At 48.0% G+C, this 18,617-nt stretch overlaps 1 protein-coding gene across 1 annotated transcript in view; it reads right to left on the bottom strand.

The window, feature by feature from the left end:
- The window catches only part of CEP112 (centrosomal protein 112), a 398,710-nt gene that overhangs the window by 29,276 nt on the left and 350,817 nt on the right, over nt 1-18,617 (bottom strand). The window contains exon 22 of the mRNA XM_082272104.1: nt 14,571-14,720. Within this exon, the coding sequence (XP_082128230.1) occupies nt 14,571-14,720 (150 nt within the window). The remainder of the gene's footprint in view (nt 1-14,570; nt 14,721-18,617) is intronic.

Here is an 18,617-nt window from a genome sequence, read left to right as displayed (position 1 = left end):
ACTCGGATTGGGCGGGTGTGGAAAGTGGGGTCCCCCAGGGTTCTGTCCTGGGACCAATCCTGTTTAATTTATTCATAAATGATCTGGAGGAGGGGATATCGAGTACAATCTCAGTATTTGCAGATGATACTAAATTAGGCATGCCAATATCTTCTATGCAGGATGTGGAAACCTTGCAAGCGGACCTGAACAAAATAACGGAGTGGGCAACTACATGGCAGATGAGATTTAATGTTGAAAAATGTAAAGTAATCCACTTGGGGGCCAGAAACCAGAAAGCAAGCTACTCGCTAGGGGGGGAACCTCTGGGTGAGTCTAGGATGGAAAAGGACTTAGGGGTACTGGTAGACAACAGGCTTGGCAGTGGCATGCAATGCCAGGCCGCCGCAAGCAAAGCCAACAGAATACTGGGATGTATAAAAAAGGGGATTCACTCCAGAAATAAAGAGATTATTCTCCCGCTCTACAAGACTCTGGTCCGGCCACATCTGGAGTATGCTGTCCAGTTCTGGGCACCGGTCCTCAGAAAGGATGTGCTGGAACTGGAGAAAGTCCAGAGAAGGGCAACAAAAATAATTAGGGGGATGGAGGACATCAGCTATGAAGAAAGACTACAAGCCCTGAACTTATTCTCTCTGGAGAAGAGACGATTGAGGGGGGATATGATATCAATGTACAAATACTGTACTGGCGACCCGAGCATAAGGAACAAACTATTCAGAGAAAGGAGATACAATAAGACACGTGGCCACTCACTAAAACTAGAGGAAATGCGGTTTAACCTTAAAGTGCGTAAGGGGTTCTTCACTGTAAGAGCGGTAAGGATGTGGAATTCTCTTCCACAAGCAGTCGTATCAGCAGGGAGCATTGATAGTTTCAAAAAACTGTTAGATGGACACCTTAAAGACCACAACATACAGGGGTATACAATGTACGGCTAAAAGCAAACACACACACACATCATAGGTTGAACTGGATGGACTGATGTCTTTTTTCAACCTCACTAACTATGTAACTATGTAACTATGTTAATGTGGTTCAGTTTGTTCCCCCATAACAGCTGGAAGAAACAACTGGAGATCTTCGCATAGAGAGACACTGGCAAAACACAGACAAAGCGGACATACAGAAATACCGGGATCAGGTAAGTTTTAATCAGGTCAATCCTTTCCCTGTAAGAGAGTTTCTAATCCTTCCAACAGACAACCTTGGCATCGGCATCTTGTAGCCTGCTTTCCCAATTTGCAAAGCCGTAATCGCCGGGACCAAATTTGATACCTAAAAATGTAATTTCCTGCTGGGCCTTTGGGAAGGTGTCCGGAAGCTTGAAGCCATCGCCTTCCTCTCCCATCCAGAAATTTCACTCTTCTCCTGATTGATCATTGAGCCGGATGCCTCAGCATCACTGAGACCACCTCTGCCTCCTCTGTGCCAGAGATGAAAACAGATAAGTCATCAGCATAGTCCACAACCCTCAAAGGGGGCTCACCAAGAATGCCCAAAGGCACCCCGCACAATGGTCCGCTCTCTAACCTCCTGATGAAGGGATTGATTGCAAATGCGTATAGCAGGAGACTCAAAGGACACCCCTGACGCACACCCAAGCCAACCATTCACAAGCATAAAGCTTTCAACAACTCTGCACAAAGTCTTCAGCATTAGAGTGTAAGCTCCTCTGGTATAAAGACTGATGTGACTGGCTAAGTGATCTCTATACAGCACTGCGGTATATGTCAGAGCTATATAAATGTATAATAATAATAGTGTGTCACTGCGGGGGAGGGGACATTAGAGTGTAAGCTCCTCTGGTGCAGAGACCGATGTGACTGGCTCAGTGTTCTCTGTACAGCACTTTGGTATGCGTCGGAGCTATATAAATGTATAATAATAATAACAACAGTGTGTGACTGTGGGATGGGGACATTAGAGTGTAAGCTCCTCTGGTGCAGAGACTGATGTGACGGGCTCAGGGATTTCTGTACAGCGCTGCGGTATATGTTAGACCTATATAAATGTATAATAATAATAGTGCGTGACTGTGGGGGAGGCGAGTCAGGGGACATTAGAGTGTAAGCTCCTCTGGTACAGAGACTGATGTTACTGGCTCAGTGTTCTCTGGGAAATAAATACAATGTAGATGATATCCATATCACAGGTCACACAGGCAGGTTGGCGGCACACAAAACGTTGATGCCTTTAGTACAGCAGTAGGGGAGCGGAGGGGATGCAGCGACTGTCTGCCATAATGTTAAACTCCCAGCCATCATACCCCGCAATGTGCGGCGATCTGGTTTTAAAGTGATCCATATGCTGGTTTGCAGACATATGGCAACATTCCTTACTGGTGGGAATTTTGTGTTTCTTCTAAACTTGTTGTTGCAACACACCATCTATATCCCAGAAGCGGCCTTTGATGTCAGGAGAGGGAGCAGCGTTCAGATAGAGGGATGAAATAACTGGGGGGGGGAGAAGCAAATAGGTCATGTTTTCCCTCTCCGGATTAAAGAGAAAAGGGCGTTTGATGTGCTTCGGATATATTCAATTTCCAGGAACACAAATGATGAGTAACTTGTATCAGAAACATTATATCATCTTTGTATTATTTCCTCCTTCATTAGTGTGACAGAAAATAAATGACTAAGATCCTTTATAAGTTGGAAAGTCACAATGAACTTGGCACTTAAAAGGGCATTTCAGCTTATAATGCCACACAAAAGTCATATGTGACCATCTATAGAAGATTTTCCCAACTTTTTTAACCTTGGGGGAACCCTTGAAATAATTTTCAGGTGTCCAGGAACTTCTGCTAGGATTAGACAGCCAATCAGGGGTCGTAACGAAAATGCCCATTACATTGTTGGCCCTGTTTGAGAATTAAGGCACCATGAGTTGGAAGGTCAAATAGTCATAAGGAACCCCTAGCAACCTCTGGAGAAACCCATGGTTGCAGGGAACCCTGGTTAAGAATAATCAGGTTTATAGACCATTGATTAATTGACCCTAGTTGGAAGGTCAACTAGCCACAGCTCAAGTAACCCCTAGCAACCACCAGAGAAAACCTATGGTTGCATAGAACCCTGGTTGAGATGGTCAAGGTCAATTGATTAATTTATCCTGGCTGGAAAGTAGCCTAGCAACAGCTTAAAGAACCCCTAGTAACCTCAGGAGGAATCCTGGTTGAGATGGTCAAGTACATTGACCACTGATTAATTTATCCTGGTTAGAAAGTCACCTAGCGACAGCCTAAAGAACCCCTAGCAATCTCTGGAAGAACCTTATGGTTACACAGATCCCTGGTTGAGACGTGAAGTTCATTGACCATTGATTCATGGATCCTGGTAGAAAGGTCACCTAGCGCCAGCTTAAAGAACTCCTAGCAACTTCTGGAGGAATCCTATGGTTCCATGGAACCCTGTTTGACAATGATCAAGTTAGTTGACCCTGGTGAGAAACAGCTCAAAGAACCCCTAACAACCTCTGGAGGAACCCTATGGTTTCACAAGACACTGGTTGAGAGTGATGAAGTTCAATGACCATTGATTCATTCACCCTGGTTCAAAGGTTAACTTTCAAGGATCCCCTAGCAACCTATTAATAAACCCTATGGTTTAATAGAACCCTGGTTGAGAATGGTCAAGTTCATTGACCATTGATTCATTGACCTATTTGGAAAGTCAACTAGCCACAGCTCAAAGAACCCCTAGCAACCTCTAGAGGTACCCTATGGTTTCATGGAACCCTGGTTTGGAGAGGTCAAGTTCATTGACCCTCTATTCATTGACCCTTGCTGGAAGGTCAACTACCAACAGCTAACGGAACCCCTAGCAACCTCCAGAGATAACCCATGGTTCCACAGAGCCCTGATTGAGATGGTTAAGTTCACTGACCATTAATTCATTGACCCTGGTTAGAAGATCAACTAACCACAGCTCAAGGAACCACTGGCAACCTATGGAGGAACCCTATGGTTTAATGGAACTCTTGTTTAGAATGATTGATCTATAGTGTGTGAAAAACAACATTGTGATCAGTGAACTATTTTCCATTGTAAATTTTTGCATGAAAACAGAAGACTGTCAACCCACTGATATGCAGGAAAAAGATGTCAGTAAATGACCATATGAAAAACCATCTCATGCACAATGAGCAACATCATCCTTAAAGTATATCTAAATTTTTTAAAATGTCTTATTCCCATTCTGGGTGGAGTAGAAAATGGTTAAAAGCAAGAAAGATTTCCCTCTGCTGTATTTCTGTTCTGGTGACAACTCTAGATTTCGGATTCCCCCTCTCTATCTGTACCAGAACAAATAGAGAGGGTGAATGTCCAAGATGTAGAATAGGGGACTGGGTATGGCTACAGATAGTTCTGTTGAATCAGCATAGCTACCCCGAAGGAATGCATGGAGAATGCCCCCCTAAAAGGGGAAACAGGAAGTTCAGCTTTCTGCAAAATCTTAGTGGTTACCAGGACAGGAAGTGAGGGCAAATCTCCCCAACAGGGACAAAGATAGCGAAAGATCCTTCCAAAATTGTATTCAAAGAAACAAAAATGTGAAATACTGGCATTGGGCCCTGTGCAGGATCAGACACTGGAGAGCTGTAGAAGTCCCTGGAAATCACATAGCAGGGAGCATGGTGGTTTTCTTGGGATATAAGTGACGGCAGTACAGACACAACATTCTGACCACATCCTCCGCCACTTTCTAATCTCCACTTCCACAATCGCTTCCTATATCCACAGCGGCGGGCACATGAAGGAACGGGCCCTTGGACCCCTGCTAGACGGAGACTCTGGGGCCCCGTGTGATGGATGTTTTAAGGTAAGATGGCAATTATAACCTGCTGATAGGCATCAGATTCATAGAGCCTCCTCCATAATTGTAGGGCACATCGGTCAATGCGAGCTTCTATGTCGGCAGAAAACATAAACAGAAGAAACCTCAGCTGTGGGTCGTGTGAGGACGGAGTATTTCTGGAACAATGTCAGTCCTAGAAAAGTTTACTGATGTCCACAACACATTTCTGTAGCCTCTCGTTCTGGTCAGGAAAATGGCCGGACATGACTACCAGAAAACGCTCAATGGGTGGCGATGACATCACCTGGGCACAGCAAACCGTGGTGGACCTCACACATCGGCCGGGGGAACTTTCTTCTCTCAGGTTACAATTTATTCTGTCTCTTCTTCAGCTGTAAAATGATTATTGTCATAGCTGGCTGGTGGGAGAATGACCAAAGAACGCTTACCCTGGCCATTTATCATCAGTGACAAACAAAGAGCCCCCAGAGAATGTCCCTAAGAGCCCCCAGAGAATGTCCCTAAGAGCCCCCCAGAGAATGTCCCTAAGAGCCCCCAGAGAATGTCCCTAAGAGCCCCCAGAGAATGTCCCTAAGAGCCCCCAGAGAATGTCCCTAAGAGCCCCCAGAGAATGTCCCTAAGAGCCCCCAGAGAATGTCCCTAAGAGCCCCCAGAGAATGTCCCTAAGAGCCCCCCAGAGAATGTCCCTAAGAGCCCCCAGAGAATGTCCCTAAGAGCCCCCAGAGAATGTCCCTATGTACCTCAGTGGAATAAAAAACAAAGAATGTCACTATATATCTCTGTAAAATATAACTAAAGCCCCCCCCCCCCAGAAAATGTCACTATGTATCTCTGAAGAATATAAACAAAGCCCACCAGAGAATGTCATTAGAGCCGGTTCACATTAGCGCGACACAACTCCTTACTACTTCAGGGGCGACTTGTGCATTACATTGTACCACGACTTTGGAGCAACTTGCAGGGACTTCACATAATGGAAGTCTATGCAAGTCGCTCCAAGGTCGCCCCGAAATAGTACAGGACCCTTTTTCTAAGTCGGAGTGACTTGTGTCGATCCTATTAGAACGGCTCCTGTAGCGGTCAATGGACCGAGAGGGAGCGCGACTTGTCAGGCTGACAAGTCGCGCTAATGTGAACCGGCTCTTATGGACCTCTGTGGAATATAAACAAAGAATGTCACTATGTACCTCTGTAAAATATAAATAAAGCCCCCCCAGATAATGTCATTTTGTACCTCTGTAGAATATACTCAAAGATACTCCACAGAATGTCCCTATGGACCTCAGTAGAATATAAACAAAGACATCCCACCCCAGAAAATCTCACTATGTACCTCTGTGGAATATACAGTATCTGACAAAAGTAAGTACACCCATAACATTTTTGTAAATATTTTTTGCTATCTTTTCATGTGACAACACTGAAGAAATGACACTTTGCTACAATGTAAAGTAGTGAGTGTACAGCTTGTATAACAGTGTAAATTTACTGTCCCCTCAAAATAACTCAGCACACAGCCATTAATGTCTAAACCGCTGGCCACAAAAGTGAGTACACCCCTAAGTGACAATGTCCAAAATGGGCTCAAAGTGTCAATATTTTGTGTGGCCACCATTATTTTCCAGCAATGCCTTAACCCTCTTGGGCATGGAGTTCACCAGAGCTTCACAGGTTGTCACTGGAGTCCTCTTCCCCTCCTCCATGATGACATCACAGAGCTGGTGGATGTTAGAGACCTTCCCCTCCTCCACCTTCTGTTTGAGGATTCCCCACAGATTCTCAATAGGGTTTAGGTCTGGAGACGCTTGGCCAGTCCATCACCTTTACCCTCAGCTTCTTTAGCAAGGCAGTGGTCTTGGAGGTGTTTGGGGTCGTTATGTTGGAATTCTGCCCTGCCCCCCAGTCTCTGAAGGGAGGGGATCATGCTCTGCTTCAGTATGTCACAGTACATGTTGGCATTCATGGTTCCCTCAATGAACTGTAGCTCCCCAGTGCCGGCAGCACTCATGCAGCCCCAGACCATGACACTCCCACCACCATGCCTGACTGTAGGAAGACACACTTGTCTTTGTACTCCTCTCCTGGTTGCCCCCACACACGCCTGACACCATCTGACACCAAATAAGTTTATCTTGGTCTCATCAGAGCACAGGAGATGGTTCCAGTAATCCATGTCCTTAGTCTGCTTGTCTTCAGCAAACTGTTTTCGGGCTTTCTTGTTCATCATCTTTAGAAGAGGCTTCCTTCTGGGATGACAGCCATGCAGACCAGTTTGATGCAGTGTGCGGCGTATGATCTGAGCACTGACCGGCTGACCCCTCCCCCACCCCTTCAACCTCTGCAGCAATGCTGGCAGCACTCATACGTCTATTTTCCAAAGATGACCTCTGGATATGACGCTGAGCACGGCACTCAACTTCTTAGGTTGACGATGGCAAGGCCTGTTCTGAGTGGAAACTGTCCTGTTAAACCTCTGTATGGTCTTGGCCACCGTGCTGCAGCTCAGTTTCAGGGTATTGGCAATCTTCTTATAGCCTAGGCCATCCTTATGTAGAGCAACAATTCTTTTTTTCATATCCTCAGAGAGTTCTTTGCCATGAGGTGCCATGTTGAACTTCCAGTGACCAGTATGAGAGAGTGAGAGCGATAACACCAAATGTAACACACCTGCTCCCCATTCACACCTGAGACCTTGTAACACTAACGTAACGAGTCACATGACACCGGGGAGAGAAAATGGCTAATTGGGCTCAATTTGGACATTGTCACTTAGGGGTGTACTCACTTTTGTTGCCAGCGGTTTAGACATTAATGGCTGTGTGTGGAGTTATTTTGAGGGGACAGTAAATTTACACTGTTATACAAGCTGTACACTCACTACTTTACATTGTAGCAAAGTGTCATTTCTTCAGTGTTGTCACATAAAAAGATAGAATACATAGATATACAGTAAATGTGAGGGGTGTACTTACTTTTGTCAGATACTATAAACAAAGAGCTGCCATGTTGACAGACAAACATTGAAGCCAGAAATGTACAGAGTTTGTGATCACAAATATTTAATTTGTAGAAAAGCAGGAAAGTGTGAGAAATGTCAGTTTTCAGGGCGATGGGGCAGAGCTGTTCTGATGTGATGCTCTGGATGAAGAAGTTGGGAGAAGTTGCAGCAGCCTTGGGCCCCCGCATTGAGCGGCGCTCCCTATCACAACACTCGGGGCTGATTACTGGCGTCGGGGCTCCTGATAAATGGAGGAATTCTGGGTATTAATGAGGGGAAGGCGGTGTAAATGAAGTGTTGTGGTTAGGACAGGACAGACGGTTAGTGGTGGGAACCTAGGAGGCTCTGGCACCCCTCCGCCATCAATGATGGTGACGGGTCCCCTTGATGGATGAGTCTGGGAGGGGCCACACAGTGAGGCAGCCGGGGGGACCATGAGGAAGAGTCCTCTCCTCTTATAGACTCATTATGGAGAGTCTCTCCAATGTGAAGGCCGAATACAATGGAGGAGTCACATGCAGACAGTCAGAGACTGCAGACATACTACAGGAGATGGTCAGAGACTGCAGACATACTACAGGAGATGGTCAGAGACTGCAGACATACTACAGGAGATGGTCAGAGACTGCAGACACGGTACAGGAGATGGTCAGAGACTGCAGACATGGTACAGGGGATGGTCAGAGACTGCAGACATAGTACAGGAGACAGTCAGAGACTGCAGGCAAGGTACAGGAGATGGTCAGAGATTGCAGACATAGTACAGGAGACGGTCAGAGACTGCAGACATACTACAGGAGACAGTCAGAGACTGCAGGCAAGGTACAGGAGATGGTCAGAGACTGCAGACATGGTACAGGAGACGGTCAGAGACTGCAGACATAGTACAGGAGACAATCAGAGACTGCAGACATAGTACAGGAGATAGTCAGAGACTGCAGACATACTACAGGAGATGGTCAGAGACTGCAGACATACTACAGGAGACGGTCAGAGACTGCAGACATACTACAGGAGATGGTCAGAGACTGCAGACATAGTACAGGAGATAGTCAGAGACTGCAGACATGGTACAGGAGACGGTCAGAGACTGCAGACATGGTACAGGAGATGGTCAGAGACTGCAGACATAGTACAGGAGATGGTCAGAGACTGCAGACATAGTACAGGAGATGGTCAGAGACTGCAGACATAGTACAGGAGACGGTCAGAGACTGCAGACATAGTACAGGAGACAGTCAGAGACTGCAGACATAGTACAGGAGACGGTCAGAGGCTGCAGACATAGTACAGGAGACAGTCAGAGACTGCAGACATACTACAGGAGATGGTCAGAGACTGCAGACATACTACAGGAGACGGTCAGAGACTGCAGACATACTACAGGAGATGGTCAGAGACTGCAGACATGGTACAGGAGACGGTCAGAGACTGCAGACATAGTACAGGAGACAATCAGAGACTGCAGACATAGTACAGGAGATAGTCAGAGACTGCAGACATACTACAGGAGATGGTCAGAGACTGCAGACATACTACAGGAGACGGTCAGAGACTGCAGACATACTACAGGAGATGGTCAGAGACTGCAGACATAGTACAGGAGACAGTCAGAGACTGCAGACATAGTACAGGAGACAGTCAGAGACTGCAGACATGGTACAGGAGACGGTCAGAGACTGCAGACATAGTACAGGAGACAATCAGAGACTGCAGACATAGTACAGGAGATAGTCAGAGACTGCAGACATACTACAGGAGATGGTCAGAGACTGCAGACATACTACAGGAGACGGTCAGAGACTGCAGACATACTACAGGAGATGGTCAGAGACTGCAGACATAGTACAGGAGATAGTCAGAGACTGCAGACATGGTACAGGAGACGGTCAGAGACTGCAGACATGGTACAGGAGATGGTCAGAGACTGCAGACATAGTACAGGAGATGGTCAGAGACTGCAGACATAGTACAGGAGATGGTCAGAGACTGCAGACATAGTACAGGAGACGGTCAGAGACTGCAGACATAGTACAGGAGACAGTCAGAGACTGCAGACATAGTACAGGAGACGGTCAGAGGCTGCAGACATAGTACAGGAGACAGTCAGAGACTGCAGACATACTACAGGAGATGGTCAGAGACTGCAGACATACTACAGGAGACGGTCAGAGACTGCAGACATACTACAGGAGATGGTCAGAGACTGCAGACATGGTACAGGAGACGGTCAGAGACTGCAGACATAGTACAGGAGACAATCAGAGACTGCAGACATAGTACAGGAGATAGTCAGAGACTGCAGACATACTACAGGAGATGGTCAGAGACTGCAGACATACTACAGGAGACGGTCAGAGACTGCAGACATACTACAGGAGATGGTCAGAGACTGCAGACATAGTACAGGAGACGGTCAGAGACTGCAGACATAGTACAGGAGACAGTCAGAGACTGCAGACATGATACAGGAGATGGTCAGAGACTGCAGACATAGTACAGGAGATGGTCAGAGACTGCAGACATAGTACAGGAGACGGTCAGAGACTGCAGACATAGTACAGGAGATGGTCAGAAACTGCAGACATAGTACAGGAGATGGTCAGAGACTGCAGACATAGTACAGGAGACGGTCAGAGACTGCAGACATAGTACAGGAGATGGTCAGAGACTGCAGACATAGTACAGGAGACGGTCAGAGACTGCAGACATAGTACAGGAGACGGTCAGAGACTGCAGACATAGTACAGGAGATGGTCAGAGACTGCAGACATAGTACAGGAGACGGTCGGAGACTGCAGACATAGTACAGGAGACGGTCAGAGACTGCAGACATGGTACAGGAGAAGGTCAGAGACTGCAGACATAGTACAGGAGACGGTCAGAGACTGCAGACATAGTACAGGAGATGGTCAGAGACTGCAGACATAGTACAGGAGACGGTCAGAGACTGCAGACATAGTACAGGAGATGGTCAGAAACTGCAGACATAGTACAGGAGATGGTCAGAGACTGCAGACATAGTACAGGAGACGGTCAGAGACTGCAGACATAGTACAGGAGACGGTCAGAGACTGCAGACATGGTACAGGATTTGTATCAGCAATCCATATGATAGAAATCTATGATGAGAGTAATAACGGATGGACAGTGCAGGAAAAGTAACAATAGTGTGAAATAAATGAATCCAATCATTAATGAATAGAATCCACCTAAAAAAAAAAAAGATTTTTATGTCTGGTCTGAAAATGCACCTCAAGATGGCCGCCCTCAGGGGCCCGAAGAGCCACGATGTAATGGGCGGTACATGCGGGCCAAATATCAGGCAGCATTATACGGTTCAATAGACGCCGGCTGACATTGGGCCCATGTGTATGGCAGCTGCTCCACCTTCTGTTGAAGGGGCGTGATCAAAAATGTCTGCTGACCGTCACCTGATCATCACTCTGAGCCAATGGATGGCTGAGAGCACTGATCAGTGTGTTCTGGCCGGGGGGGGGGGGCGTCCCCCCTGTTTTAGAACATTAGCTCAGCTGGGGAGATCCCTGTACTAACATTGCATAGTTAGTACAGCGGCTCCTCCTGAGCTCTTCATTTCGGGCTGAACAAGTGGTGTGTACCAGGCTGAAGTGATGATCTGAACACGTTAGACTTTGTATCAGATTCGGTTTCAGACACAGATGATGAGATCGGAGATTGGGGGATCCCAACGTGTTCAGAGAATTTCATGGCTTGTTCAGTGAGCGGGATCTGACCCACCATCACCCCAGCGGGGGGCGCTCCCTAACCTGGTGACAACCCTCTTAGGTAGATAATACCAAGCCAAGCTCACCACATATACAACGTGCAACTACAAGTGGGGGGAACTCTGTACTATACAGAGGAGGAAATAAGTATTTGACCCCCTGCAGATTGTGTAAGTTTTCCCACCTACATAGAAATGTCGGGTGTATAATTTTTATCATAGGTGTATTTTATATGATAGAGACAGAATATCAACCAAAAATCCAGAAAAAACACATGATACAAATGTTATAAATGGAGTTGGAGTTCAGTGAGTAAAATAAGTATTTCATCCCCTTAGTAGTTGGTGGAGAAACCCTTGTTGGAAGCACAGAGGTCAGACGTTTCTTGTAGATGGAAGCACAGAGGTCAGACGTTTCTTGTAGATGGAAGCACAGAGGTCAGACGTTTCTTGTAGATGGAAGCACAGAGGTCAGACGTTTCTTGTAGATGGAAGCACAGAGGTCAGACGTTTCTTGTAGATGGAAGCACAGAGGTCAGACGTTTCTTGTAGTTGGGAAGCACAGAGGTCAGACGTTTCTTGTAGATGGAAGCACAGAGGTCAGACGTTTCTTGTAGTTGGAAGCACAGAGGTCAGACGTTTCTTGTAGATGGAAGCACAGAGGTCAGACGTTTCTTGTAGATGGAAGCACAGAGGTCAGACGTTTCTTGTAGATGGAAGCACAGAGGTCAGACGTTTCTTGTAGATGGAAGCACAGAGGTCAGACGTTTCTTGTAGTTGGAAGCACAGAGGTCAGACGTTTCTTGTAGTTGGTGACCAGGTTTGCACACATCTCAGGAGGGATTTTGGTCCTCTCTTCTTTACAGATCTTCTCTAAATCCTTAAGGTTTCTTGGTTGTCGCTCGGCAACTCGAAGTTTCAGCTCCCTCCATAAATTTTCTATAAGAATAAGGTCTGGAGACTCCGTGACATTAATGTGCTTCCTCTTGAGCCACTCCTTTGTTGCCTTGGCGGTATATTTTGGGTTATTCTCGTGCTGGAAGACCCATCCACAAACATCTTCATGGTTCTGACTGAGAGAAGAAGGTTCTCATCCAGGATTTTACAATACACGGCCCCGTCCATTGGCTCCTCAATGTGGCAAAGTCATCCTGTACCTTTAGTAAGGAAACGGCCCCGAAGCATTGTTTCCACCTCCAAAGATTCAATTTTGGTTGGCATGCCAAAGAGCTTAATTTTAGTCTCATCTGACCACAGGACTTCTCCCAATCCTTCCCTGAATCATTTATATCAGTGATGGCGAACCTTGGTACCCCCAGATGTTTTGGAACTACATTTCCCGTGATATTCAACTACACTGCAGAGTGCAGGAGCATCAGGGGTGTAACTACAGGGGTTGCAATTGCAACCAGGCCCCTGCTCCAGGGGGCCTGTGCGTCTCCCCTGTACACCTGGATAGGAGGGGCGGCGGGGGCGGGGCAGCATGTAGAGAAATCACTGTCCTCCTTTTTCCTCCTGTAGCTGCAGGAGGAAAATGGAGGAGATTGGTTCCTCTGCATGCTGCCCCCGCCACTCCTCCTATCCAGTTCATCCCCTGTGTGCTCCCCTGGTCCCCCCCCCCCACTGTGCTCCCTTCCCTCTCCTGCCGGCTGCTGCAGGGGATGTGTCACAATAGAGAACCAGGAAGGGGTCAGTAAATATGTAATTTACCAGCTCCTTCCTTTTCTGAATGGACAGAGTCATAGTCAGTCACATTGTAAAAAAATAAAATAAAAAAAAAGAACACAATTAAAATGCCAAAAAATAAAAACTACTGACACCAGTGGGTGAACTTCCAGGATCACAAAGGTCACACTTGCAACCGGGCCCTGGCATTCCACCACCGTGGGGAGGCCCCAAGATGGCAGGAAGGGAGCCCACTGCAGAACTTGTGAAAGGGTCCCTCTGCGGGATCGTAATAAAGGGCCCCAGGATCAGTGGGAAGAGCCCCAGGTTTAAAGGGATGGGCCCCAGCCAGGGGTCCGGGGGGGCCCTTCATGGTTTCTTGTACCGGGGCCCTGAAGGTTCTAGTTACGCCTCTGATGAGCATCATGGGAAATGTAGTTCCAAAACATCTGGGGTGCCAAGGTTCCCCATCAATGATTTAGATGTTCATTGGCATGACTGTCCATGTGCCTTCCGGAGGAGGGGGTCCTTGCGGGCGCTGCAGGATCTCAATCCATGGCGATGTATTGTGTTACCAATGGTGTGTTTGGTGACTGTGGTCCCAACTGCCTTGAGATCATTCACAGCTCCTCCCATGTAGTTCTGGGCGGATCCCTCACTTTTCTCATGACCATCCTCACCCTATGAGGAGAAATCTTCCATGGAGCTCCACACTGAGGGTGATTGATGGTTATTTTGTATTTCTTCCATTTACCAATAATCACTCCAACATTCGTCTCCTTCTCACCAATCTTCTTGCTGATGGTCTTGTAGCCATTCCAGCCTTGTGCCGGTCTCCAATCTTCTCCCTGACCTCCTCTGACAGCTCTTTGGTCTTCCCATGATGGTGAGATGTGATTGGAGGAAAGAGATTCTGTGGGCGGTGTCTTCTATACACATAATGAGTTCTCATTAGGAGCTCCTTCTTACATTGACAGGACTAATCTGTGACCACATGAGGATCTACTGCCAGTCTGTGGGAGGCAGAATTATTATTGGTTGGTAGGGGGGTCAAATACTTTTTCCCCACTTTAATACACAGCACTATGCAGAACCAACAACTGCGGACCGAAGGAAGCCTTATACAAAGTCTGCAGAGGGGATGGGGAATAGAGTGGCGCCCCCTATGAATGTTATAGGGGACATCATCCTAGTAGGTAGAGGAGGTCTGTGTCCGCTCTTAGAGGAGAATATTGACATTCCTAATGTTACATTGTTACCTCTCCCGTCACCCAGCAATGATTTCTGCATGATATCGGTACAATCACATGACACATCACATGACACATCACATGACATTCACCTTCATTGTCTTCTCATTCTCCTTTATTAATCTTCTCTTGTCTTCATCATGAATCCTGGAAGCTTCCTGAAACCTCCTCTCCATACTGAGCTGCTGCCGGCTGTTCTCCTCCCTCAGGGAAGTCATGGAGGCCTGAAGATCACACACCACCTACCGGGGAGAGAAACGCGTCAGTCACATACCACAACCGGGGAGAGAAACGCGTCAGTCACATACCAGCTACCAGGGAGAGAAACGCGTCAGTCACATACCACCTACCGGGGAGAGAAACGCGTCAGTCACATACCACCTACCAGGGAGAGAAACGCGTCAGTCACATACCACAACCGGGGAGAGAAACGCGTCAGTCACATACCAGCTACCAGGGAGAGAAACGCGTCAGTCACATACCACAACCGGGGAGAGAAACGCGTCAGTCACATACCACCTACCGGGGAGAGAAACGCGTCAGCCACATACCAGCTACCAGGGAGAGAAACGCGTCAGTCACATACCACTACCGGGGAGAGAAACGCGTCAGTCACATACCACTACCAGGGAGAGAAACGTGTCAGTGACATACCACTACCAGGGAGAGAAACGGGTCAGACACATACCACTACCAGGGAGAGAAATGCGTCAGTCACATAACGCCTACCGGGGAGAGAAACGTGTCAGCCACATACCACTATCAGGGAGGGAAACGCGTCAGTCACATACCACTACCGGGGAGAGAAACGGGTCAGACACATACCACTACCAGGGAGAGAAACGCGTCAGTCACATACCGCCTACCGGGGAGATTAACGCGTCAGTCACATACCACCTACCGGGGAGAGAAACGCGTCAGTCACATACCACTACCGGGGAGAGAAACGCGTCAGAGGGAAACCCAGGGACACAGAGGAATGAATCCACCGACTCTACACAGCCATACACCATATACAGCACCACCAGAGTCACACTCCTGAAATACTCTGCTCTGCTGGAGGACTCTGCACCTTCCTCTATAACTCTCCTCTCCTGGAATACTCTGCACTGCTGGAGGACTCTGCTCCTTCCTCTATAACTCTCCTCTCCTGAAATACTCTGCACTGCTGGAGGACTCTGCTCCTTCCTCTATAACTCTCCTCTCCTGAAATACTCCGGACTGCTGGAGGACTCTGCTCCTTCCTCTAGAACTCCTCTCCTGAAATACTCTGCACTGCTGGAGGACTCTGCTCCTTCCTCTATAACTCTCCTCTCCTGAAATACTCTGCACTGCTGGAGGACTCTGCTCCTTCCTCTATAACTCTCCTCTCCTGAAATACTCCGGACTGCTGGAGGACTCTGCTCCTTCCTCTATAACTCTCCTCTCCTGAAATACTCCGGACTGCTGGAGGACTCTGCTCCTTCCTCTAGAACTCCTCTCCTGAAATACTCTGCACTGCTGGAGGACTCTGCTCCTTCCTCTACTCTCCTCTCCTGAAATACTCCGCCCTGCTGGAGGACTCTGCTCCTTCCTCTATAACTCTCCTCTCCTGAAATACTCTGCACTGCTGGAGGACTCTGCCCCTTCCTCTATAACTCTCCTCTCCTGAAATACTCTGCACTGCTGGAGGACTCTGCTCCTTCCTCTATAACTCTCCTCTCCTGAAATACTCCGGACTGCTGGAGGACTCTGCTCCTTCCTCTAGAACTCCTCTCCTGAAATACTCTGCACTGCTGGAGGACTCTGCTCCTTCCTCTACTCTCCTCTCCTGAAATACTCCGCCCTGCTGGAGGACTCTGCTCCTTCCTCTATAACTCTCCTCTCCTGAAATACTCTGCACTGATGGAGGACTCTGCCCCTTCCTCTATAACTCTCCTCTCCTGAAATACTCTGCACTGCTGGAGGACTCTGCTCCGTCATCTACAGCTCTCCTCTCCTGAAATACTCTGCTCTGCTGGAGGACTCTGCTCCTTCCTCTATAACTCTCCTCTCCTGAAATACTCTGCACTGCTGGAGGACTCTGCTCCTTCCTCTATAACTCTCCTCTCCTGAAATACTCTGCACTGCTGGAGGACTCTGCTCCTTCCTCTATAACTCTCCTCTCCTGAAATACTCTGCACTGCTGGAGGACTCTGCTCCTTCCTCTATAACTCTCCTCTCCTGAAATACTCCGGACTGCTGGAGGACTCTGCTCCTTCCTCTAGAACTCCTCTCCTGAAATACTCTGCACTGCTGGAGGACTCTGCTCCTTCCTCTACTCTCCTCTCCTGAAATACTCCGCCCTGCTGGAGGACTCTGCTCCTTCCTCTATAACTCTCCTCTCCTGAAATACTCTGCACTGCTGAAGGACTCTGCCCCTTCCTCTATAACTCTCCTCTCCTGAAATACTCTGCACTGCTGGAGGACTCTGCCCCTTCCTCTATAACTCTCCTCTCCTGAAATACTCTGCACTGCTGGAGGACTCTGCTCCGTCATCTACAGCTCTCCTCTCCTGAAATACTTTGCTCTGCTGGAGGACTCTGCTCCTTCCTCTATAACTCTCCTCTCCTGAAATACTCTGCACTGCTGGAGGACTCTGCTCCTTCCTCTATAACTCTCCTCTCCTGAAATACTCTGCACTGCTGGAGGACTCTGCTCCTTCCTCTATAACTCTCCTCTCCTGAAATACTCTGCACTGCTGGAGGACTCTGCTCCTTCCTCTATAACTCTCCTCTCCTGAAATACTCTGCACTGCTGGAGGACTCTGCTCCTTCCTCTACTCTCCTCTCCTGAAATACTCCGCCCTGCTGGAGGACTCTGCTCCTTCCTCTATAACTCTCCTCTCCTGAAATACTCTGCTCTGCTGGAGGACTCTGCTCCTTCCTCTATAACTCTCCTCTCCTGAAATACTCTGCACTGCTGGAGGACTCTGCCCCTTCCTCTATAACTCTCCTCTCCTGAAATACTCTGCACTGCTGGAGGACTCTGCCCCTTCCTCTATAACTCTCCTCTCCTGAAATACTCTGCACTGCTGGAGGACTCTGCCCCTTCCTCTATAACTCTCCTCTCCTGAAATACTCTGCACTGCTGGAGGACTCTGCTCCTTCCTCTACTCTCCTCTCCTGAAATACTCCGCCCTGCTGGAGGACTCTGCTCCTTCCTCTATAACTCTCCTCTCCTGAAATACTCTGCACTGCTGGAGGACTCTGCCCCTTCCTCTATAACTCTCCTCTCCTGAAATACTCTGCACTGCTGGAGGACTCTGCTCCTTCCTCTATAACTCTCCTCTCCTGAAATACTCTGCACTGCTGGAGGACTCTGCTCCTTCCTCTATAACTCTCCTCTCCTGAAATACTCTGCACTGCTGGAGGACTCTGCTCCTTCCTCTATAACTCTCCTCTCCTGAAATACTCTGCACTGCTGGAGGACTCTGCTCCTTCCTCTATAACTCTCCTCTCCTGAAATACTCTGCACTGCTGGAGGACTCTGCTCCTTCCTCTATAACTCTCCTCTCCTGAAATACTCTGCACTGCTGGAGGACTCTGCTCCTTCCTCTATAACTCTCCTCTCCTGAAATACTCTGCACTGCTGGAGGACTCTGCTCCTTCCTCTACTCTCCTCTCCTGAAATACTCCGCCCTGCTGGAGGACTCTGCTCCTTCCTCTATAACTCTCCTCTCCTGAAATACTCTGCACTGCTGGAGGACTCTGCTCCTTCCTCTATAACTCTCCTCTCCTGAAATACTCTGCACTGCTGGAGGACTCTGCTCCTTCCTCTATAACTCTCCTCTCCTGAAATACTCTGCACTGCTGGAGGACTCTGCCCCTTCCTCTATAACTCTCCTCTCCTGAAATACTCTGCACTGCTGGAGGACTCTGCCCCTTCCTCTATAACTCTCCTCTCCTGAAATACTCTGCACTGCTGGAGGACTCTGCCCCTTCCTCTATAACTCTCCTCTCCTGAAATACTCTGCACTGCTGGAGGACTCTGCTCCTTCCTCTATAACTCTCCTCTCCTGAAATACTCTGCTCTGCTGGAGGACTCTGCTCCTTCCTCTATAACTCTCCTCTCCTGAAATACTCTGCTCTGCTGAAGGAGGGTACAGGTGGAAATTTCTG

This window comes from Pelophylax lessonae, assembly GCF_965119305.1.
Source record: "Pelophylax lessonae genome assembly, chromosome: 11".
In the NCBI taxonomy this organism is placed as follows: Eukaryota; Metazoa; Chordata; class Amphibia; order Anura; family Ranidae; genus Pelophylax; species Pelophylax lessonae.
The sequence above is the reverse complement of the archived record's forward strand: the minus strand, read 5'-3'. Positions and strand labels throughout refer to the sequence as shown.